Source organism: Astatotilapia calliptera, chromosome 14 (genome assembly GCF_964374335.1).
Source record: "Astatotilapia calliptera chromosome 14, fAstCal68.1, whole genome shotgun sequence".
In the NCBI taxonomy this organism is placed as follows: Eukaryota; Metazoa; Chordata; class Actinopteri; order Cichliformes; family Cichlidae; genus Astatotilapia; species Astatotilapia calliptera.
Window position 1 is genome coordinate 30,215,632 of NC_137435.1, and position 22,833 is coordinate 30,238,464.

General features: G+C 43.1%; 1 protein-coding gene across 5 annotated transcripts; it reads left to right on the forward strand.

Moving 5' to 3' along the window:
• Positions 1-52: 52 nt before the first annotated feature.
• Positions 53-20,193, forward strand: git1 (G protein-coupled receptor kinase interacting ArfGAP 1). Of its 5 annotated transcripts, none has more exons than XM_026192430.2 (21): positions 53-455; positions 5,834-5,967; positions 8,166-8,278; positions 8,973-9,078; positions 9,669-9,755; positions 9,868-9,998; positions 10,131-10,225; positions 10,358-10,400; positions 10,580-10,624; positions 11,694-11,742; positions 12,099-12,171; positions 12,768-12,865; positions 13,641-13,749; positions 14,104-14,228; positions 15,178-15,330; positions 16,139-16,474; positions 17,699-17,761; positions 18,104-18,180; positions 18,456-18,626; positions 19,802-19,865; positions 19,964-20,193. In XM_026192430.2, the coding sequence occupies exons 1-21, from the start codon at positions 404-406 to the stop codon at positions 20,177-20,179; spliced, it is 2,340 nt and encodes a 779-aa protein (XP_026048215.1). In that variant the 5' UTR covers positions 53-403; the 3' UTR covers positions 20,180-20,193. The 5 variants fall into 5 exon arrangements, with proteins under 5 accessions (XP_026048215.1, XP_026048216.1, XP_026048218.1 ...); XM_026192431.2 differs by lacking the exon at positions 10,580-10,624 and adding an exon at positions 11,051-11,077; XM_026192433.2 differs by lacking the exon at positions 16,139-16,474.
• The last annotated feature ends 2,640 nt before the right edge of the window (positions 20,194-22,833 follow it).

Below are 22,833 nucleotides of genomic sequence, written 5' to 3' on the forward strand. Positions count from 1 at the left end.
GAGAGAGAGAGTGAGCGCGTGTGAGTGAGCGCGAGCGCGGATACTGTCAGGTAAAGAGCTGCCGTCTCTCGGTGAGTTGCAGGCAATGCAAGGAACAGATTTACTGTAGCAATATTCCGAGATGAGATCCTTTATACAAACAGATTAACTATGTTCACATAACTTGGATCCAGCCTCGGAGTTCATCAGCGAACGTGGGCGAACAGACCGCTGGAATTAACTGGAAGCTCAGTCGTCGTCAGCTGGCCGGGGGAAAAGCCGATCATACCACCCGGCTTCCGGGGATTCAGGGGCCGCATCGGTTGACGGCAGACGTCGGTCTGTAGCTCCGGGGGGGGGGGGAAGACGGGCGAATATTCACATCATCGCCGACATCCACCTCTTCGTTTCATCCACTTTCGAGATGTCGAGAAAGCTACAAAGAACAGAAGTCTGCGCTGACTGCAGTGCGCCAGGTAAGGAACAGAAAAAAAGGAAAACAGACCATGGGACTGGAACAATGCGTCGATGGGGGCGACGTGGTGGGAGAACAAGGCCGAAGTTGCTGTCATTGTCAGAGGGTCTGCAGAGCAGGAAAACGGCCAGGGCTGCAAAGCGTCGTTTAGGCCCAAAATAAACACTGGAAAAAATAGGCGTGTTGCCACAACGGGAGAATATCTCTAGCTAACAGCTGCTCAACGTTAATGTAAACCATTGAATAACTTGATAGGTATATTTATTTGACCATGGCCATATGTAAGAACGAGTAGTTTATTTGGGGCAGTTTAAGATCCCATTGTCAGCTTTATGCTGCCTTTCCACTCGAAGAGACGTTTGTTTTGATTTTCGTGACCGGGACAGACTTCCGAACACGTTAGCTTAGCTTGGCTAGCGAGCTGGCGATTTTGAGTCATTATGCAGCTGTGTGATAGAAGAATTTATGGTAGAGTGAATGTCCTAAGATATAATAATACATTTATATCGATGGACAGCTATCATATTGTTAGCACTTGCCCGTGGCTTTTGGAGTTCGTGCTTTTTATACTGCTAGCTTAGCTATGACGTTAGCTACTTTAGCTAACTTTTGCTAAACGCCAAGTTATTGCCAAGCTGATTCAGCTAAAGCGTCAGCGACCAGTCAGTAGCTTTAACAGCAATTTGGCTTAAAAAATACAGTAAAGTATCAAAAACTTAATTAGAGTTTCTGTTTGTTTAACTTGATAATTTTAGAATATCTCCAGTAAAGTTAAGAAATAAAATAGTGAGAATTAATAGGAGTAAATTCAGTTTACAGTCATCCTAAGTTGGAGCACAGTTCAACATAAACCTGAAATGAGCCATACCTGTAGTTGTACCTCAAAGTCATTTAAAAGCCACCTCAGTTCCATTAATCTAGTACAACACAAAGTTGTTGTTGTTGTTTTTAAAGGAAAAGGGACATAATTTCTAGCTTCACCTGCCTTAGCTTTCATCCATACTGTTCAGGGCGTAGTGATTTCCACTACAATGGCCATCCATAATTCTAGCTTAGTTTCCAACCCACTTCTCCTTTGGCCCCATCTGTGTTTGTTAAAATCTGAGTTAGAGACAATGTCAATAAGACCCTTCGTATGTAGCCCCAAATGCACGTGCTGTTTCAGTTCGATCCCCTTGATCATTGGTGATCTTGTGTGCCTTGCTTGCGTTCATTCATGTATACATGTGCAGCAGCTGCTCTTATGACAGCTGCGACCCCTGATAACTCTTAACTGTCTAATAGGGCTGGGTATCGTCACTGATTTCTAGAATCGATTCAATTCCGATTCACAAGGTCCCAAATCGATTCGATCCACGATTCGATTTAATTTGATTCGATTCGATTCGATTTAAATCTGGGAAATTTTGACAGTCAGAAGTATAATTCAGATCAGAACATTTACATATTTTTGTATCTATAAAAAGGAAGCTGACACTCGCAAGACTTTATCCAAGGTGTGAGCATCACAGCAGATGCCTTTGTGTCAAAGTAGCTGAGGATAAAACACAGAAAAACATGAAGGTTTTCCTGGCCTGGGATTTTATAAAAATATTCTGCAGTACATCAAAAACGAAAGAAAACCATTAATTAATGAACATTACCTCTGACGTTACAGCGGTTTTATTAGACACACGGCTAAGCATTTTGCATTTTGAATAATATTAAAAAGTTTAAATTTGTTCAGTATTGAACAGCAGAAATGAGGTTTTCTTTTCGGAAGAATGTAAAAGGGAAAAAAACAGCGGCCGACAGCGCTGTAAACAACAGTAGACTTGTGCGTAACAAGCAAGCGAATAATGAAGAAAGCGAAACTGTTCGAGAGAGGTAGAGAGGGGGAGGGAGAGAGAGAGAGCTGCGCATCGCAATGGAAGCAAAACAGTAAAAGAGTGAATTCATGACGATGTTTATGTGAAGCGTTTGGATCTTCTTTTGCTGCTGGTTCGGTCAATATTGTTTGGAGAGAGATCAAACTAACAGCTTTAGAATCAGCGCATAAAGGGCGTGAACACAAAGCGTGGACCCGGATCAGCGAGCTGTCGGCTTTCAGCCCCGACTGTGAGAAAGGCGACATCTAACTGATTCTGATCCGCGGGTCGCGCTGTGTGTTTAAGTCTATGTGCAGAATCCCTGTACCTGCTCTCATTTACTGTTTGGTGGTTCTTGAAATTTTGTGAGATGTCACCAGAGATTCTGGCATTTCGGACAAAATAAATTTATATTAAAAAATCGATTCAGGATTTTAATGAATCGATTTTACGTTATCCAAGCCAGAATCGATTTTAATCGATGAATCGATTATAAAAACCCACCTCTATGTCTAAATGCTGCAGTCCAGCCTTGCATTGTACACCTTGCTATTATTACTTACTAACATGCTTCAGCACCTATTTTCCTTTTCTGGTTCCCCTTGAGTTACTTTTTACATACTGATGAAACCCCAGCTGAACTCCTTTCGTTGATACTATATTAACTTGCAGAATAATTAAATGCACATTATCTGTGACATATTAGTTATATTTTAAAGCTTTAGTTTATTTACTAGACAAAATAAGGCATTCACAATGGTAGATGGCTTGTTCGCGTACCTGTTACTAGCCGTGCATTTCTTCTACAACCATCATCTCTCTGCATGCAGCCCCTCCTTGCGACTTACGCACACACGCACGCAGTGCTTTCTGCAAAATGCTGACCTAGCCCCTGGTGACAGGCCACCTCCCTACTACCCAGCTTTGTGTCATACTGGGGGATAACTCAATGGCATGGCTACAAAGGACGACTGATACTCCTTTTCGTAGCCAAGCTTCAGGAGTCTTTAATGTCACACCATGGCAATCTGCACAGTTTACGGGCAACGATGAATCACATCGTCACTATAGTAAACTCTTTATTTCGCACAGATGCATTTGTTTAGGAAACTGAAACTCTTGTGCAACTATTCACAGAAGAGAACAGCGGGGTTGAGTCGATATGTCGTGTTGGTGTCCCTGTCAGGCTTTGCTGTTGTTGCTGTGTTTGGTTAAAATTAGAAGTAAGATGGAGTAAATCCGGCAAGCTGACACTTAGTACAGTTAAACACTGTATTAATTGTGTTTATATTGTATATAAACACATATATGTGTATATATTGTGATATACACCAAACAAGCCTGAAGCTAACTCGTTAACGGCCAAAGTATGCAGATGTGTGCAACATGTTATCTCAGTGTTTAAGAGTGGAGTGTAACACAATTTTAAAAACTTGCACTCATTTGTAGCATATGTTTTTGTGCAGGGTTAGCTGACACTTATAAAAACAAATGCTATACTAGATTGATGAATTAGGCCAACTTTAGGCAACATTATGCAGCAACATGCTGCAGATTTCACCAATACAGCACTGCTAATAGTCTATCCACTTCTAATAGCTTAATGGCATAGCCTCATATTGATTTAGCAGACCAGGCAGATAGCCTAGCCTGTGGGAGTTTTTTATAATATTTATTACACAGATTAAGGAATTAAATTGCTGAGGCCTTTAAAGCCTACGGGGCTGCTGTTCTAAACTGAGCTATTGCTTTTTTCAAAGCCATTTTGCATTTCATATTTCTTTTTTTTCCCTCTTTTTTTTCTATGGGCAAAAAGACTTAAAGCACGCCGGTTCATCTGATGATGGACTATTTTAGCTCCATTAATACCCTAAGCCCAGACAGTTTTTATCCCAGGCTGAGTGTGACCAACACACATTGTAGATATGTGTGTGCGTTTGGGCGTGAACAGTGTGCATGTAAGTGTGCAGATGCTTGTTTTGATACTGCAGACTGTGTTAGTTGTGAGGCATTCATCGCGTCAGGGTCCTGAGGGCATAAACATAACCCAGACTCAGTCTTTCAGTGTCATTGGACTGGCACTGGCCTTTGCTGCTGCCCTTCACTTCCTCACCTCATTTGCACCCATTTAGAGATATGTTTCTTCTCTTAGGTATTAAAACAGGTTTCTTTGTCAAGCCATTGTAATAAACTAGTAATATTTAGTGGTGGCAGCAAAGTACAACTTGTCTCATTCCTAGCTGTTTATGACTGTAAGGTGCAAGCTAACGTGTATATTTGTAAAAATGCTATTTATAACTGTTTCTTATCAGACTTGCACAGTTCTTCACAGGAATATCTAAAATTGATTGCAATCAGAGCCTGACCAAGCAAACTGATATTATAAGCCAGTATTAACTATTTGCTCATCGGCTTTAGCGTTTATAACAGATGATAAATGAGAATAAAAAAGTAAAAGATAAAAGGGAGAAACACCCTTCAACTGTGTTTTGAGTGTTGCATAGTTTGTCAACCAGAGGGCAGTCTGCAACACCAGCTGATCTGGGCAAAGTCGGGGAGAGCGTTAATGAGTAAATACATACATGCACATAATGAATGTTAGGGAAATCACTTTAATATGTAATATGCCTAAAAGAAAAAAAAAAGACTATCTGATATATGGAAATGTCGAATCATCTGTCCATCAAATTTAGGATCACGGAGGGGCTGGAGCCTATCCCATGGTCATAGGGAAAAAGGCGAGGTACAGCCAGCTTGGACAGGTCGCCAGCTGGTCGCAGGGCTAACATATAGAGACAGATAACCATTTGCACCTATAGGCAATGGGGAGAACATACAAACTAAACAGAAAGGCTCCGGCCAGATGGGCTAATTTGAGTCTCAGACCTTCTTGCTATGAGGCAACAGTGTTAACCATGTAGCTGTGTCCACATAGTTGTGCTTTCACATGATTCATTTCTGCATTATTTAAGTCAGTTTTCAGAGTTAATATTTAAAAATGTCTAGTTCTTGTCTTTTCAATAACCCAGTTTTTATTCAAAATTCTCTCAGTTATAAAAGCCCTTTGATTTATTACTGACATATACATCCTGCTTTACTCTTAATGTGCATAATACAAACCAGGTGCTCATTCAGCTGAGAAATGTATAAAACTTAGAAACTTAATTGGAATATCTGTGACAGGATCACTGTCTGGTACTCATCTTTATTTTATCCATCATGTGGTTTTGCTCAGAAGCAGATAAAAAGACCTATAAAAAAAGACGCACATATGTTTGACTTGATATTGACTGAAGCCCAAAAGAGTAGCAGTGTAGGTAGACTGCATCTCTTCCTTGGGAAAAATGGCATTATAGTTGTGTAGTAAACTGTAATTTGGACCACCCACGTCATAAATCGTGGATATTTATGAGTATGTTCGTGTGGCCTGGATGGAAAGCACTTAATATTTTTAAAAATCTCCAAAATCTAATTATCAGTCACAGTGTGCTTATGAAAATCCTAATGCTTTCTGTGTATTTCTGTCTGTCAGACCCGGGCTGGACCAGTATCAACCGAGGGGTCCTGATTTGTGATGAATGCTGTTCGGTCCACCGCAGTTTAGGCCGCCATATCTCCATAGTCAAGCACCTGAGGCACAGCGGATGGCCTCCCTCCCTACTGCAGGTAAGTCTGAGAAATGAAGAGCGAAGGAATGAGAAACGGGGAAGGGCTTGTGAGACAAACGCAGTACCCAGAATAGTGCCACCGAAAGAAGAGCTACTGCAGAAATCTTAGTCAGCTCAGAAGATGCAAATCCACAGTACTGCAGTTTGTGTTTATTTTTTATTTGATCATCTAGTTTAACTTTGATCTGTGAGTCTGTCTGTACTCTTGTTGTATATCTGTGTTCGTCTCAGTATGGCCTTAATGCAGGTTTAGGTGCTTAGTGCTGCTTCAGCTTCATCCTGTAATTAAGGAGGCATGAGGAGTGTGGGAGTTTTTGGCTTTATTGGTTTTATAACCAGTTTTGATTCCAGTGTAGAGCACAAATGTGTATCAGGGTTGTTCTGCAGCTTTACTGAAGATAATTTAGATTTATTTCGTAACACATTATATGTGTTAGATAATAGTTACAGAAATATGTAACTATGATACTGAATTATGAAAATAAGCTGTTAAACTAATTTCTTCCAATATTTTCTGGCCAGTCCAGAAATTATGTTTCAGTGATGCACTGGAGTCATAACACTGATGTAATTTTAAAACATATAGAACTGCATTAGCATCAGTAGACCCCAGGAAGTCTTCTACTTTCTGAATGTGACTTTTGCATGTTGTAGAAAAGCATCGTCTTCATGAAACATTTGCTAATGTTAGTAAATGTGATGGTCTTGTGACCTAAAGAAATACACACACACACACACACACACACACACACACACACACACACACACACACACACACACACACACACACACACACACACACACAATCAATGTATGGTGGTTCCGGCCCTGTGCACCTCTAAGGGTATTTGCACACGTGCGGTTTTTGATCCGTTTAAGTCAAACTTGGTTCATTTTCCTTTTTAGTGTGGTTCATGTGTGCAGGTGCAAACACTGTAATCACACTCAGGTGCAGACCACAACGACTGCACCGAGAACCTTTGGAGGGGTTTATGGTGTGAATGTGATCCCACCTAGATCCAAACCAATTAGCAAGTTTGAGCTAAAAACATCCAGCAGCCACACAGGGTTAGGGGTTAGAATCTGATAGATCTGCAAATGCTAATGAAAGTAAATTCTGTTATAGTCCAGAACACAGCGCCTTCTTCCAGACACATCTGGCTAGTAAGCAGACTGAACATTGTCACGTGGTTTGTAGTGACACATTCTGGTTCACTTGGAGTTCACTTGGATTTTTCTCTGCGTGAAAACAAACCAAAGCACGGGGGAACGGCTACAAGTTTACCGACTCATTAACTGATTTGAACCAGAGTACGAATCAGATGTGAAAACGCCCTAACAGCAGGTTGTCTGTGGATGAACGGGTGACAGAGTCATGGGCAGCGGAGGCTCACTGGAGAGTGAAGGTTGGACTATGTGGTCTGATTCTACAAACATTCTACTATAGCTCACGTTGCTGAAAAGGTTACTGCTGTCAGAATACACAGAGCATCACAGTAGGGCCTCAGCTGTAGACCAGACAGTGCGCCCATGCTGACCCCAATCAGCTGCTGAAAGCACTAACAGTAGGCACATGAGGATCAGTACTGGACCACAGAGCAATGAAAGAAGGTGGCCTGGTCTGATGAATCATTTCTGCACCGCGCAGCTTGCAGGACTTCAATGTTTAAACTTAAAGGTTTCTTTGCAATCTGTTGCTAACATCTTGGTACCAGATACCACAGCACACAGGGTCCAGTGGAGTCCGTGCCTGGATGGGTCAGGGCTGTTTTGACAGCAAAAGGGGGACCAACACAATATTAGGCAGGTGGTCATAATGAGCTGATCACCTGGTTGTTGTACAGAAAAAGCTTCTAGATTGATAATCCATTTCTCAAATTGTAGAGGTACTTTATCTTCATAAGAAACTGCCTTCCCATGATTGGGCGCACAGTCGTAGCATCTTCAGTAGACAGCGTCTCCAAGCAGAGAATATTGCTTTTTCTTTTTTTCAGGATATTGAAACCTAATTTTCTGTGATTAACAGTCAGTTTAGCCAGAGGATAACACATTTTTCTTCCGTGTGACAAACTCCAAACACACTGCTTTACACTGACTTTAATAAAACATGCTCATGACAGCAAACCATCACTGAGTCACTTCTGTGTGTGTGTGTGTGTGTGTGTGTGTGTGTGTGTGTACGCATTTGTGTTTCAGATGGTTCAGACCTTGGCCAGTAACGGGGCCAACTCCATATGGGAACACAGTCTCCTGGACCCGGCTCAGGTGCAGAGTGGCCGCAGGAAACCGAACCCCCAGGACAAAGTCCAGTAAGTATGCTCTGCACGGGCTCAAAATCCACATTAGGACACAGAGAAATTATTGTCCCTTTGTAAGCATAATTTTTCTCTCTCTCTCTTTTTTTTTGACTGGTGAAGAACAATTGCAACTAGTATTTGTTTCTAAGTACATTAGTGCATTGTGGGCTGAAATATGGCTTTGGGAGAGTCATGAGATCGAGACCCGCAGGAAAAATATTTGCTCATTTCTTTTTCACCGGAAAATGGAGGTTTAGTGTGAACTGCCTCTTAAAAACCTCTGCAGTGTTCATCAGATTTATTTCTTTATCCATTTATGTAAAGCAAACTGGGAAACTAGGCATAACCCATCAGTTCGGTTCACTGTAGAGATTATTTATTACTGCTGGGGGGCTGTTTGTCTATTATTACAGCACTTTCTGTGTCTGTACCTCACAGAGAAAGGCGCCTGATCTTTCTATTTGATGAGAGTGAGGGGGTGAGAGGGAAAAATGAAGTCAAATCAAAATGACCTTACCTCTAGTGGGGCTTCAAATCCCTCGGTGGGGCGCCATATGCACTTGCAGTCATGATGCTAAAACGCATTTTCCTGTATAACAGGGTTTATTGCATGAATTGCAGTTCCACATATTTTGTCCTCGAGTGTTCTTGTTTACCTTTGAGGCCTGGGCTTTTGGTAACCATCTCAACTTCCCCTCCTGTGCAGTCCCACCAAGTCAGAGTTCATCAGAGCCAAATACCAGATGCTCGCATTCGTGCACAAGCTGCCCTGTCGTGATGACGACGGCGTCACCACTAAAGATCTCAGTAAGGTAAGAAAACGTAAACACAGCTGCTGACTTGAGTACGTGCGACACTTGTTTTTTCTTGATAAACAATTAGAGAATAATTTAACTCGACTTGTCATCTGTAGACCTATAAGCATGCTTTCTTTTATCCGCTAAGTGAAGGATTCTGCACTTGTTTGGATGATAACAGAAAACCAGTATTGTCTTTAATCTGCGCTCTAATGTTACTCTGTACTGAGCTGATGGGTAGGATGTTATGAGTTCAGGTTAATTAGCCTATACTGACACAGCTATACTGTGGAACAGCAAGTCTAAGCACAAAGGTTGTTTCCTTTATGAATGTCAGTAGCAGACGTTGCACATAAGCATGCACTCAGGCAAACACACACAGATGCTCTTTTACTTATTACCCCCCCCCCCCCCCCCCAACCCAGCAGGGAGTGATCTGAATGACACAGCAGGATGCAATAATCATCTCTAGCGCTGTGCTGCCTCTATGGGCTAATAAGGGAATTCAGTTTGTTTCCTTCTCTCTGTGATGTTTAATCTTTCCGCCCTGACCCCCCCCGTTTCTCTCTCTCCTCTCTACCTGTCTGTTTCTCCCTCTCTATTAGCAACTTCATTCAAGCGTGCGGACGGGGAGTTTAGAGACGTGTCTTCGGCTCCTGTCCCTCGGCGCTCAGGCCAACTTCTTCCACCCGGTCAGGACAAAATAAATCTACCACTGACTCACATTTTGTCTTGTGCTGTTAACTTACTCTCTTTATGCCAGGCGTCTCTGTTTGTGACTGTGTTTCTGTGTGTGTCCCACAGGAGAAAGGCACTACCCCACTTCATGTGGCAGCCAAGGCAGGGCAGATCTTGCAGGCTGAGCTGCTCGTGGTGTATGGTGCAGACCCTGGATCGCCTGACATTAACGGACGCACACCTATGGACTATGCTAGGTACAGGAATTTGAAAGCACAATTCAGTAAATACAAAACCTGCATTTAGACCCTGTTCAGCTCTGGAATTGAGTCATCTAATGGTAAACACAACACAAGTAGAATCATTTCATGTGCGCGTGTGTGTTCCAGGCAGGCGGGCCATATAGAGCTAGCAGAGCGTCTGGTAGAGTGTCAGTATGAGCTGACGGACAGGTTAGCCTTCTACCTGTGCGGTCGGCGTCCAGGTAACCTAATGCACCAGTTTTTCTTGTTTTTGTTCTCCTCTTCACATGCCTTTAAGCACAGCAGTTAACCTCAGTAACGTACTGTGGTAGATTTTTGTTACTTGGTTGTTACGTTTTTCTCTTCTCTCCCAGATCACAAGAATGGCCACTATATCATTCCTCAAATGGCAGACAGGTATGGACCAAATGATCATTTTTATTGTCTTAAGTTGATTATGAACAGCTGCAAGTCTGTTGTCGTTTAATTGCCTGAAAACAAATATCTACATGATTAAACTTGCAGCTGCCAAACTTGCCTTACTTCTGTGACTGCTTAATTTCTCTGTCTGACATGTATGTATTGATATAATTTAGTGTTCTGACCACAGGGTGGCACCAAAGCCCCCACAAAGGAGTTAGGTAAAGGAAGTCTTTATTAAGCTGTCTGTTCACTGTGAATTTGGTGAGGTAGATACTTGAAGCGCGCTTGGTTAAGTAATGCTGAACTGCAGCGTGGATTTGAAAGACACACGAGTGCTCAGGCCATGACACATCGAGTTCAGCATTTCTTAGCACGGCTTCTTTCACTTGTTTGATGGGCGCTGGGTTTTCTCAGCTACAGTTCAGAGATGTGTTGCACCTCCAGATCTGTTCGTTACTGAAATGGGTCTTACTTCTGTGCTGTCATCTTAACTCCACTTGCATCTGTTCTGTTTCTGGTGAATGGTTCCTCTTGTTAACAACAATTAAAGCTGTTTTCATGTGGCTTTTCTTCCCCTTCTTTCTGTCTGTTTCTCTTGTTTTTCTCACTTCTGTTCTCCATTTCGCTGTGCTTGGTGGAGTCAGAGCTCGTCCTAAGTGCCCGACACAGAGGTATCTTTACTTTCCTTGTTCTTTTTTCCCCCAGAATCTCTTTCTCCCCATCGGTCCCCTCTCTGTATACTTCCATCTCTCATGTATCCCACAATGCATCCAGCTTTTCTTGAGTGGCATTGAACAGTTGTTTATAGATTATAAAGCTGTAAAGATTTAAACAGATGTAAACAATCAAGAAGTCTTGTAACTGAAAGACTGTCGAGTGTTTGAATCACACCAGGCTTTTTCGCATATTCAAAGTTTACTTCCGCGTGTATCCTTAGTGACATCTTTGGCCATAGCGAGAGCATATTTAAAGAGTTTCAGATCAGTCTTTAAAGCTTCGAATCTCTGTAATCTCACTGTGTCACAAACTTGACACCCTTACAGCATAATATGTGAAAGCCAACTCACATTTATATTGCTGTTGTTACCTGACCAGCAGTCACCAGTAGAACAAGTTGTCCCGCCTTCCCTCCTCATTCTAGAAAAAACTCCCTTTCCACCTCCACCCCTCTCACTTTTTTTCTTCCATCTCATATCTCCCTCCCCTGTCCCCTTCCTCCCTGCGACTTTATTCCACTGTATATTTACGATGCCTTTTTGATTGTCATCTTCTGTGTTTTTGTTCTAGTCTGGACCTCTCAGAACTGGCCAAGGCTGCCAAGAAGAAGCTCCAAGCGGTGAGTTGAATTTACATAGCTTATGGTTATAATGTCAAAAGCAACAGGCTGTTGTGTTTTGGGGGGATTTGTTTTTTTTTTAAACAGGTTCTTGAAAGTAAAAAAATAAAAAAATAAAAAATACAAGAAAAGAGTTTTTGTTGGGTGAAAAGAAAAGTTGTTGTCACAAACAGATTTTCTGCTCATAGCTGTTTGTTCTCTCCATGTCAATCTGAGAGATTGTTATTAAATTCATTTTATTTCATCTGCTCTCTCTGGTTTGTCACGCTGATGCTTATTGTTCAGCACGTGCTGTATCTATATAGACATGTAGAATAAGACCCGCTAATGTCAATTTGTGTGCGCATGTGTGGCAGCTCAACAATCGGCTGTTTGAGGAGCTAGCAATGGACGTCTATGACGAGGTGGATCGCAGAGAAAATGATGCAGGTGAGCCTTATCGCTTCCTTTATACCCTCTACGACTGTCTGCCTGGGCCTGTGCGTTTGGGCTTTTTCCCCTTTGTGGACCAATTGATGTTGAAACAAACTAGAAAAATGTAAAAACTTTTGAGGAAAAGTTATGGGAGTGAAGCTGATATAAAGATAAGAAGCGCCAAAGAAAGAGGAAGTGAAATGAAGGACAGGGCGACGAGAGAAGGGAAAAACTGCTAAAGAGGAAGGCCAAAATGTTTTGAGTGAAAGAGGGGGAGGAGAATGGAGCGAGGAAGTGCCTCGAAAATTCTTGAGTCTCTCTCCTCCTCTTCGCTCTTTCTCTTTTTTCCTTCTCTTCTCTCCCTTTCCTTCAGTATGGGCAAAAGTCAGAGCGCGCTTTCTGACTGAAGCACACAGGTAAGTAGCAGGGATAGACTTGTAGACACACCACCAACAGCACACACAAAACTGCACTGTAAGAGATTCGCTGTACTTTGTTTATATCTCTGTGGATGTGTGGGTGGATGGGCTGCGTGTGGTTGGATGTGGGCGACCTTGTTGTTTGAACGCGCACTCACAGATTTATTTTCTGCTTTACGTTTTTGTCTCCAGTGTGGCTTACGACCCAGAACCACAGCACTCTGGTAACAGAACGCAGCGCAGTCCCTTTCCTACCAGTCAACCCTGAATACTCTGCAACGCGCAACCAGGTAAACACGCACATACTTGTATACGTTTGTAATGACTGATTTAAAGGAACAGATAGGGGGGGAAGGAAAAAAAGACAAAATGGAGATTTCTTATTTCTTAGATAGGCAGTTTATGTGTTTGTTGGGGGGGGGGGACAGAGAAAGGAGTGTGAAATTAGCAGCGGCTGTTCCTCAGATGTGAGAGTGTAATCTTTCTGCACTCTCTCTTTATCTCTCTAGCTCTCCCTGTGAGGTAGAGAGCGAAATCTCAAGTCCACTTACAAAGTTTATAGTCATCTGAATGGCTCATTTTTGGTGTAAACACTCAAACCCAAGTGTACACACACACATACAAACAACTCCCACATGGCCACGTTTGCTTTCATGTGATTGGGCAGTTCACTGTGGTCAGAGGCTCCTATTTATGGTCGAAAACAGAAGAAATCACATCTTTAGAGTCGAACTTCTGTGAATGGTTTTACACTTTGGTAGGAGCTGACCTTCTTGTGCTCTTATGCAGATGCCTGGACGCTAACCTAATTGTAGAGTTTATGTTCCTTTGCACATGTTGTGTTGCTGTGTGTGTTGAGAGTATGACTGTGTTTTTCCACAGCACATGGTAACTGACCACAGCAGTCACACAGGCACTGAACCACTGACTATGGGCCCCATTGTATTTGTCTCATACTCAGCTCATGATTTTAAAAAACAAAAATGCGGAACTGAATTTCAGGCTTTGATGCCAGTGTTTGTGTGCGCATGTGTTTGTGTAACTCCCGGCTTGTTCTTTTCTCAGGGCCGCCAGAAGCTCGCCCGTTTCAACGCCCGGGAGTTTGCTACCCTCATCATCGACATCTTGAGTGACGCCAAAAGGAGACAGCAGGGAAAAGGTCTTAGCCCTACTGGTGAGACTGGGAGGGAGGGCTAGACTTTAAACTTTGAAGGCAGTGCCATCTAACCTGATTAATATGCACGATGCATAGATATCCATTTATTGATTTATACCAGTGTGCAAAAGTCTGCAAAGCATAAAACCTTAAAACTTTTAAAATCACCTGTGTCGCAGCAGCAGCACAGTTATAAGAGAATCATTCCTGTGTGACAGTTTATTCTTACATGAAACGGTCAAGTACGACACACAACTGTGTTATTACTTTAAGCACTCCCAGGAGAAAGATCACGTTTGAGAGAAGAGCGAGTGCTAATATTATGTGAAAGAAAACTGTAAATGGGCAGATTTTTCTTCTCCTTGTTATCAGACCCGCTGGACCTGGGCATCGATGATGACCAGCACGACTACGACAGTGTAGCTTCTGACGAGGACACAGACAGCGAGCTCACCACCCAGAACAACAACAACACGCAACGTAGCAACCGTGCAAAGGTATACAGCGTGACACACTTTTTTTTTCTCTAAATAGCTACCCTTTACCCCACATTTCTGTGGCTTTCATACTTGTTAATCACCATTTTGATGTGTTTCCTTTCCCTCTATCCCTGAATTTCATTCAGTCATATTAGTAAGCAAAGCTTTTCCACAGTTTAGTGGCTTGAATGACTGCTTCTCCCAACATGCTTTGCGGAAAGTGGCCATACTCATGGCTGCCACATAGCTCCTGAGTGACATCATCAGCTATTCTGGGTCCCTGTCAGACAAGGCATTGTTCATGCACAGAGAGAGCGTGTGTAATGGGAGGGAAAAGAGAAGGAGACAGATTTAAGAAACAAAAGGAAGGAAAAATCATGTGGGAGGGGTAGAAGTGAAGCTAAACCAGTAACAAGCTTCTTTTCATGCTCAGGGTAAAACCCCGCCAAGCTGGAGGATCTACTCGCCTTTAAATCCAATGGATTTGTTGTTTTACGGTGCTCACAGCATCGAAGAATTGTGTGTTCTAGTATGAAGCAGGGGGTAATAGAAGTAGTGGTGAATGAAGCACAAGCAGAAGGCTATAAAGTGTAGTTTATGAAAGGTGTATTTATTGGTTTAATTCCAGGGAGTGGTAGAGGGCTGAATCTGAGCAGGCTGTGGGGTGGCAGGAAGTGAGTGGGAATATTGAGAGCAAGAACTAAAGGTCTAGTGTGTGTGTGTGTGTGTGTGTGTGTGTGAGAGATCCTACCTTCAAGTTAGGCCTCTTCTTGCCTCAAAGCCACGGCTGTTTTTTTGTTTTTTTTCCACAGCTTAAAAAAAATGTATAAATTACAACCACATTTAGAACCTTGTTAATGCATGAATTTCACTAAATACAGAATGTATTGAAGGAGTTCAGTCACAACCCCTCCCCAAATCTTTCAACCCGTTTGACCTCCTGCCTTATATGTTCCTATCGATCCAGAGTATGGACTCCTCAGACTTGTCAGATGGTCCCATCACCCTGCAGGAGTATCTGGAGGTGAAGAAGGCTTTGGCCTCCTCAGAAGCTAAGGTGCAGCAGCTGATGAAGGTTAACAACAACCTGAGCGAGGAGCTCCGGCGGCTCCAGAAGGAGGTAGGAGGAGTGCAGGTGGAACGAGAGGATTAGCAGTGACCATTCAGACTAATAAAGGGTTTGCTGCGTGGCTTCTTAGAAAGACAATACAAAATGAATAGAAGTTGGAATAAAAGATGTGCTTGGTAATGATGACTAGTAGACACGAGGCAGATTGGTAAAAGAGATGGGGCAGTTGATTCAGACAGAAAGAGGGTATAATGATGGAGAGACAGTTGAATAAATTAATATCTTTGCAAGATGATTTTTCCCCGTCAGGGTGTTATTTACTTTTGATGGAGCTCATGTGCTGTTCATTGTTGCATCTTTTTTTTCCCCCGTGAGTCATTGTCATTTCCCTAATATGTTCATTAGCGACTGGCTTAAGTGATTCATTTATGTGTTCATCTTCTCATGTCACTGAGGATTTAATGAAGATTTGAAACAAACATAGAAAAAAACACACTGCAAATAACAAATGTGTCAGATTAGGGCGCTAGGCAACAGTACCTCAGGGCAGATGATCCTACAGTTTCCCCTCATTGACCCCTTGAACACAAACACTGTATTTTCAGGTATGTACTGTAGCCCTCCACCCCTTCCCTAAGACCCAGTCCCAGCTTATTGTAGTGTAATACCATGTGTTGCATCCCCCCCCCCCTCAATACTGACTTAATATGTGAAGCCCAATATGAGCCTGAATATGGATGCTTGTTTTTGACCGTTCAGTTGACCCCCCCCCCAATTCCCTTCAACCTTCCCATGTTCCTCCCTCCATCCCTCCCTCCATTGTCTCATCCCTCCCTGCTGCCTTCCTCCTCTCCTTTAGATCACCCGGATGCAGACAGAGAACAGTGCGCTACGGAGGGGCCAGCAGGCTGGGGGAGCAGCTGGCCATGGGGTAGGGGGACCTGGTGGAGGTGGGGGAACAGGAGGCCACTGGGCAGTGGGTGGGATGCGAGGTGGAGTGGGTGGATTTGGGCCAGGAGGGGACCCACCGGTGCTTTCGGTGCCCTCCTCGGCCACCCCCCACTCCCACCCTCACCGGAGGGAACGCCAGGCCTTCTCAATGTACGAGCCAGGGGCGGCCCCCGGCCCCACGGCCCACGGTCCCCCAGTCCTGGACTCCCTAGTGCCCCGCCTGCAGCCCCTCAACACAGCCAGCGTAAGTTAGAACGGCCCTGTCCCCTTTCCACTCACCACCTTCGCCTCGGTGGCTCTGATTGCCTGTCTTTGGCCTGATTAAATAGGTGATGGTCTGATCCTGATCTTTACATTTCCCCCCCTCTTCTTTCCCCTTGCATCTCAGTTCTCAGTCCTTCTCTTTCAAAAGATCCAGTTGTGCACGAACCCATTTTTAAGGGAAGTTTTGTAATGGTTCAAAAAGATTTGTTATATTGAGCTTTAAAACTGCATAAATGATGGAGTGCATACGTGTGACCTGAAGGAGAAAGATGGGAAAGAAAAACAACAAAAAAGGACTGTTTCCTCTGTTCTGCTGCCTGGCAAAAGCCTCTGATACACCGCTGCATAGCCTGCTCTGCACACTTTGACCTTTTCAAACCCCTTTGACGTCTTTGCTGCTGGACAGTTGCTTAATCTGGAAATGCTGGGATCACACACACAGATGCACAGAAGTTCATTTTTGTTTCACCGCCACTTTAAAGAAAAGATATAATAAAATTTAAAAAAAAGTTTCTCATATTGCAGACAACCAGGTGAGCAGTTCAGCAGCATTTAGTTTACAGCACGTTAATAGAGCTACAGAATGCAGACACATCTCACCGCCGCACCAAGTTGGTGACTGTTTCTTCACACAGAGATTTACCTGTTTGTCTGTTTTCTGTCTGTCTGTTTCTTCACCTGTCCGTTCTTTGCTCACTGCAGTGCAGCCGTGCATCCTCTGGATGTAAGCATTCTGTCTGTCATTGCATTGTTTGCCATTTCGTCTTTGAGTTTGTAGTATTATCTCACAGTATGTAATTATGCATTTTGTTTTTCAGAGATCAACATTAGTATTGAGTGTGGGTAGTCTCTTTTTAGATGCTGTGTGCCGTGTGTAAGTCAAGCAGAAGAAGCTAGATTAGTTGACAGTATGTTTGCTTCCTGTTAGATAAGCAGCGAGGCATGTAGTGTAGAAAAAGATGATGGGCCGTTGAGTTGTTCAGTGCTGCTCTCACTGACTCGTTTGCCTTGTTTTCCTGCTGTTTATTTAAAAAGAAAACTTCTTCTCTATGTCCCCACGCTTCTTTTCCCCCCTGCTCATTTCATCATCTGTCTCTTTCTGCTAATATTTCAATTTCTTTTTAATCTTCTTTCTGGCCTCACCCATGCTCCTCCATCTCTCTCTCATCCTCTCTCTATCCTTGTGTTCCCTTTGTCTTCCCAGGTAAGGAAGGGCGGCTCAGGGAGTCCATATCTGTCTGGATCTGCAGAGATGGGTAGATACATGGTGAGCTGCTGCTGTTTTGGCTCTTCATTTCTTTTTATGATCCTCCACTTAATGCATTCAGAAAGTTGAGATTATTGGCTTACATTGTTTTATCCAAACCAGCGTCTCATGGGTCTGTTGCTGTTGGCCCTAATCCTGAGATTCAATCACAGAATATCCCTCATCCCATTAGAATTACCCACATACTAAATGTAGTGTAATATCTGTCCCATTTAATGGACATCAGTGGAAACCATCTCAATTACATGGAAACAAATGAAAATTAGAATTTTGATTGAAGAGGTATACTTACAGGACATGATGTGTGGTGATTATTTAGTTCCTGCTGTGTTTTTCTTCCAGGTCCCTAAACCAGAGAAGCACGGCAGTGGCACCGACAGCGACTACGACAACACACAACTGTACGACGCCTCAGTAAGGTCAGTGTTTGAATGTAAATCTGAAAAATGTCCTAGCTTTCTAAAACCAACTTTTCTACTTTTCTAATGATCTTATTTTTTAAATGGATTCACAGAAACTGTTTTCAATTACTTATAACACAAATGTGGAGGTAGCAGTTTTTAGTAAGAAACGAGGGGCACAAGCTGTTGACATAATGCCACATAAGGACTGTAAATGCTCATCCATGACCGTCACCTACTGTCCTCGATCTGAGGTTTTAATTGTTGCGCGGGTAATGCGTTTCCCTATCCAGTATGGGCCGCAGCAGTGAAGAGGAAGGCCGTGGGGAGCCTGAGGAGGGTGGGGAGGGGGGTGAGCCAGACCCCACCTTACCCTGCACAGAGGACGTCATACTGAAGACTGAGCAGGTGACTAAGAACATCCAGGAGCTGCTCAGGGCCGCTCAGGAGTTCAAACACGACAGGTAGGTGAAAAAATGGTGGCACAGTCCTTTTCATCTTAAAATAAAATGCATAAAAATTACAAATCTAATCGTGTCTTACAACCAGCCTGTCAGACATTGAGTTAAGCTAATGTTATGCTTATTTTTTTCTTGATTTCAATCAGAAAAAACCCTCAATATCAAATCAGATCATAGCAATTCACAATCAGTTGATGTTGACATTATGAGAGGCCGAATCACAAAGATGTGAAAGAAACAGAAACAAGAGTATACTCGGGGTGGAAATATAAGACCATGTATAAAAACTGTAAACGGTTTAAATAAAATCTCCCCCTGGGTCAGAAATGGTGAAAATGCACCAAAACCACCAAAAAGCTACTTTAAGTAGTCTTACTGTAAATTAGAAAAGAGCTGAGCAGCTCATAGACACAGGAGATCATGTGACTGCATGAAGTTTATACTGGTGCTGTGTCCCCTAACCTAAGTTTACCCTTCATGACTTTTCCAGGAGAATGAGCGGGGTGCACTCAAGTGCTCAGCTGCCGTCAGATTAATGCAAAGCAGCACATGTCTGATAGACATAGACAGCACCTTAATCTCCATTTTTAAATGGTAAACTCTGATGTGAATGATAGTCGACAGCTGCACAGTGAGAATGTAGTTGTTAACTCCAGCAGCAGTAGGCTGAACTGTTACGCTAGCAATATTTTCCAGCTTTTACTAGAGGAAGCCACATAAGAAATATAATCTCTTCAGAATGTTGTGGGTGCTTGTATTTGCAGTCTCATACTTACGGTCACCAGGGCTACCAAGGGCCAATGACGATAGGTGTAATAAGGAAAGAATGCAGTTATTGTAGTTTGAGGCTAATGCAGTGTTTCTCCTCAGTTTCAACTCTTTTGTTTTATTTAATTACAGCACACTAAACCTTTCTATTGATAAATATGGCTGGTGTTAAGAAATCGATTTAAATCTCGTTAAAAATTAAAGATTTGCTGTGTGACTTTTTCTTTTTTTACCCACCTTTAACGTGAGTCACTCAAACTCCCAGTTTGATAAACTTTGCTTCCTGGACACCAGCTCCCTCTTTACCACAGGAGTCGTTGCAGGAACCTCGCCTGCTCACCTGCATTAGTGCTGTTGCACAGTTCTTGACTCATTTGACTCTTCAGTTAAAGAATCACTTCTCTTTTCAGTTTTGTGCCGTGTTCTGAGAAGATCCACTCTGCTGTCACAGAGATGGCTTCACTCTTCCCCAAAGTAAGTGCCCCGTCCTTATGTTTTATTTCTCACACTGTGTCTCTCATCTACATCTACATCTTCTTTTTTCTTTTTTGATTGCTTCCATCTGTCTGCAGCGACCAGCACTGGATGCAGTCCACTGTTCTCTCCGCCTGTTGGCTTCCAGTGCCTCACGACTGCAGGTGGAGTGCCGTAAGGCGGCGCCTTCGGAGCCTGGCGCTCCTGCAGTAGACTACCAGCTTCTCACTCAGCAGGTCATCCAGTGCGCCTACGACATCGCCAAGGCTGCCAAGCAACTGGTCACAATCACCACTCGTGAGAAGAAACAGTGACCTGACAAAAGAAAGAGAGAGGATCAGTGCATGTGCGGTTTAAAGTGGGATGGGAGGGGGCTTCCAGGAGAGGGAGAAAGAGGGAGGGGCAGGGGGTGGGAGGGGAGTACGATCACACTACAAGATGAAGGGTAAGGAATTGAAGTGACGGGGGAGCAAGGCTGACATGAGGAAGAGAAAAGAGAAAGGAAGGGATTTGGATGGAAGCAAAGCAGAGGACGTTTGTATGATAGAAACACTACAGTGAATGGAAAAAAATTCCACAGGCGTGGAAGCGAAAGTAGGGAAGGACGAAAGGAAGGAGCCAACACGGGAACCACAGCCCGCAGGGACCTTAGCAGACTGTTGGAATGGGATGTGTACCATAAACTGCTCAAACTGTGACGAGCATACGTGTCATAGACTGCTTTATTTATTCTCACTTGTAACTCATCGTCCCTCCTTCTCCCGCTTCGGGAGGGAGGCAGCGTATGCTCCGAGAGAGAAGTAGATAGAACAGCCTCCACACCATCGCCGTCCCTCCGTCCTTACGAGGAATCGGGTTGTCCTTCCTCCTCTTCTTTCCTCTCTCTAAAGAAGAGGGACCCCGCACCCCCACGCTGTCCCAGGCTGGATGAGCGTCCGGTGCAGAGAAGGACCTGCAGCCCACTCAGTCTGATTCCCACACTTCCTTCCACATGGGGGTAAGCATTTACAGGAGGGGCTCCAGCTTTTTTTTTTTCTTTTTTTCTTTTTATTAAACCCATCACCTTCCCTTTCTTTTGGTGGTATACAGCATGATCTGGCATGTTTTCCTTTCTTTCCTCTCCTCTTTTTGCCTTTTGAATGTGCAGGTCTGTTTGGTCTGACAGAAATACTTTTTTTTTTTTTTTTTTACTGACTTACAGAAACAAAAACCCTTACACTGGAATAATTGTGATTTATTGTTGTTGTTGTTTTTCTTGCCTATTGTTTTTGCTTTGTATTGATAATTTTACTGACTGTCATTTTTTATTTTATGTATGTTTTTTTTTTTCTTGTCTCATTTAGTTGAATATGGAGACAGGTGGGAGTATGTGTTAACCTCTTACTGGGATTTAAGTCTACATGCACACAAACAAACAAACACACGAATCAGCCTGTGAAAAAAAGGTCCTCGACATTTCTCAAGCGCTCCTTTTCAAAGACAGTTGAGTTTTTATTACATTTTCCTTCATGTGATATATACATCTTATGGCTGTGGGGTGTTGAACGGTTGCCAAAGGCATGGTGTATTATGACAGGACCAGGATCTCAACTGCTCCTCCTTCATGTCCTCAGCTGTCTTTTTCCCCCCTCTCTTTCTTTGCGCTTGATTTCTCTTACTGTTCGCCTCATTACCAGAGCCAGTGGAATCATCTCAGAATCACCTTCGTAATCATTTTTTCGCAGTGCCAAGCAGAATAATAAGAACATCTGGTTTCCACATGGAGGATTAAGCCCCAGTCTTCCTCAAAAAGTGCTTATGTGGCACGGGTGCTTTACTTGGTAACTGTTGAGTGTCATTAAGCGGACACACTGGTGTGTTGGGAGTTGAGCTTTAAAAGTAGACCTGTGGAGAAAAAACAAAAGCACCAGATCTGGCAACCAGGATCACAGATATCATTCTGAGGTGCACTTGATTTAGTTTGCCAAGTATTATTATGTTGTTGTTTTTTTTGTTTGTTTTTTTTACCCTTGAGACTGTTTGACAAGCTTCTGTGGAAGCCTGCGAGCAGTTTTCTGTCACAGCCTGCTGATCTGGGCCACAGAAGTTGTGTCTTTTTAGCCATCTGCCTTTCTGCAGACAGCGTTGGGAACAAAACTCAGTGCAGTTCAACCGACTTATGTCAGTCGCGTACTGTGCCGAACAAAAATGGTCATATCTGTAAACACGTTGGGAACTTCTGGGAGGACTGTCCTCTTTTTTTTTTTTCTCTCTCTCTCTCTCCCTTTTCCTTTTTTAAAGTTAAGATTCTACTCTAAAACCTTCACCAGTGCTCCCGCAGCTGGTTTCCTCAGTAACAGAGAGATTTCCTCACCTCGCTCTTTTGTGTAATCTCAGCGTTCAGTTACTCACCTGAAACACTGAAGGATCAAACTACAGTCGCATCTCAGTTTGTCTTGTATTGCTGCCTTTTTGTTTTTCCCCACAAGATGACAAATCGGCTCCAAACACCTTGAGGTAATGCCTCATCATTTCTGTCCACTTCCCCCCCCCCCCAATATTTTATGGTTTATATATATTTTTTTTAAATCTTTTACTCTGATCACTACGTGGGATTTCAGTCCATGTCCCCTCAGTCTTTGACATAGTTGCACACATGTCTCTGCATGGGAGGGAAACTTGGACTGTGCGTTGAAAAACTCTTGAAATGTATCATTGTTTAATATTGAATGCCTTTGCACATCGTCATCATCATCTCTTGTATGACTGGCTGAGTTGCGGTGATCTCGTACTGACTGCTGATACAACAGAAATACTACCACACTTATACACACACACACACACACCAACACACACAGGGGGCCAGCAAGAAAAACGTGTCCCCTTTAATCATGATTGCCCATGTTTTAGTCTAGAGCCATATATATATATATAAAAATATATATATGAACGTATATTTTTCATGCTATATTTTATATTAAGCTGTAGT

What these genes read in the sequence shown, in the direction of transcription:
- git1 (XM_026192430.2), top strand. Translation starts at nt 404, where the DNA reads ATGTCGAGAAAGCTACAAAGAACAGAAGTCTGCGCTGACTGCAGTGCG. An exon ending in GGCCTCCCTCCCTACTGCAG is followed by an intron (nt 5,968 to 8,165) that starts GTAAGTCTGAGA and finishes TTTGTGTTTCAG; the next exon opens with ATGGTTCAGACCTTGGCCAG. An exon ending in AGCCCCTCAACACAGCCAGC is followed by an intron (nt 16,475 to 17,698) that starts GTAAGTTAGAAC and finishes TTGTCTTCCCAG; the next exon opens with GTAAGGAAGGGCGGCTCAGG.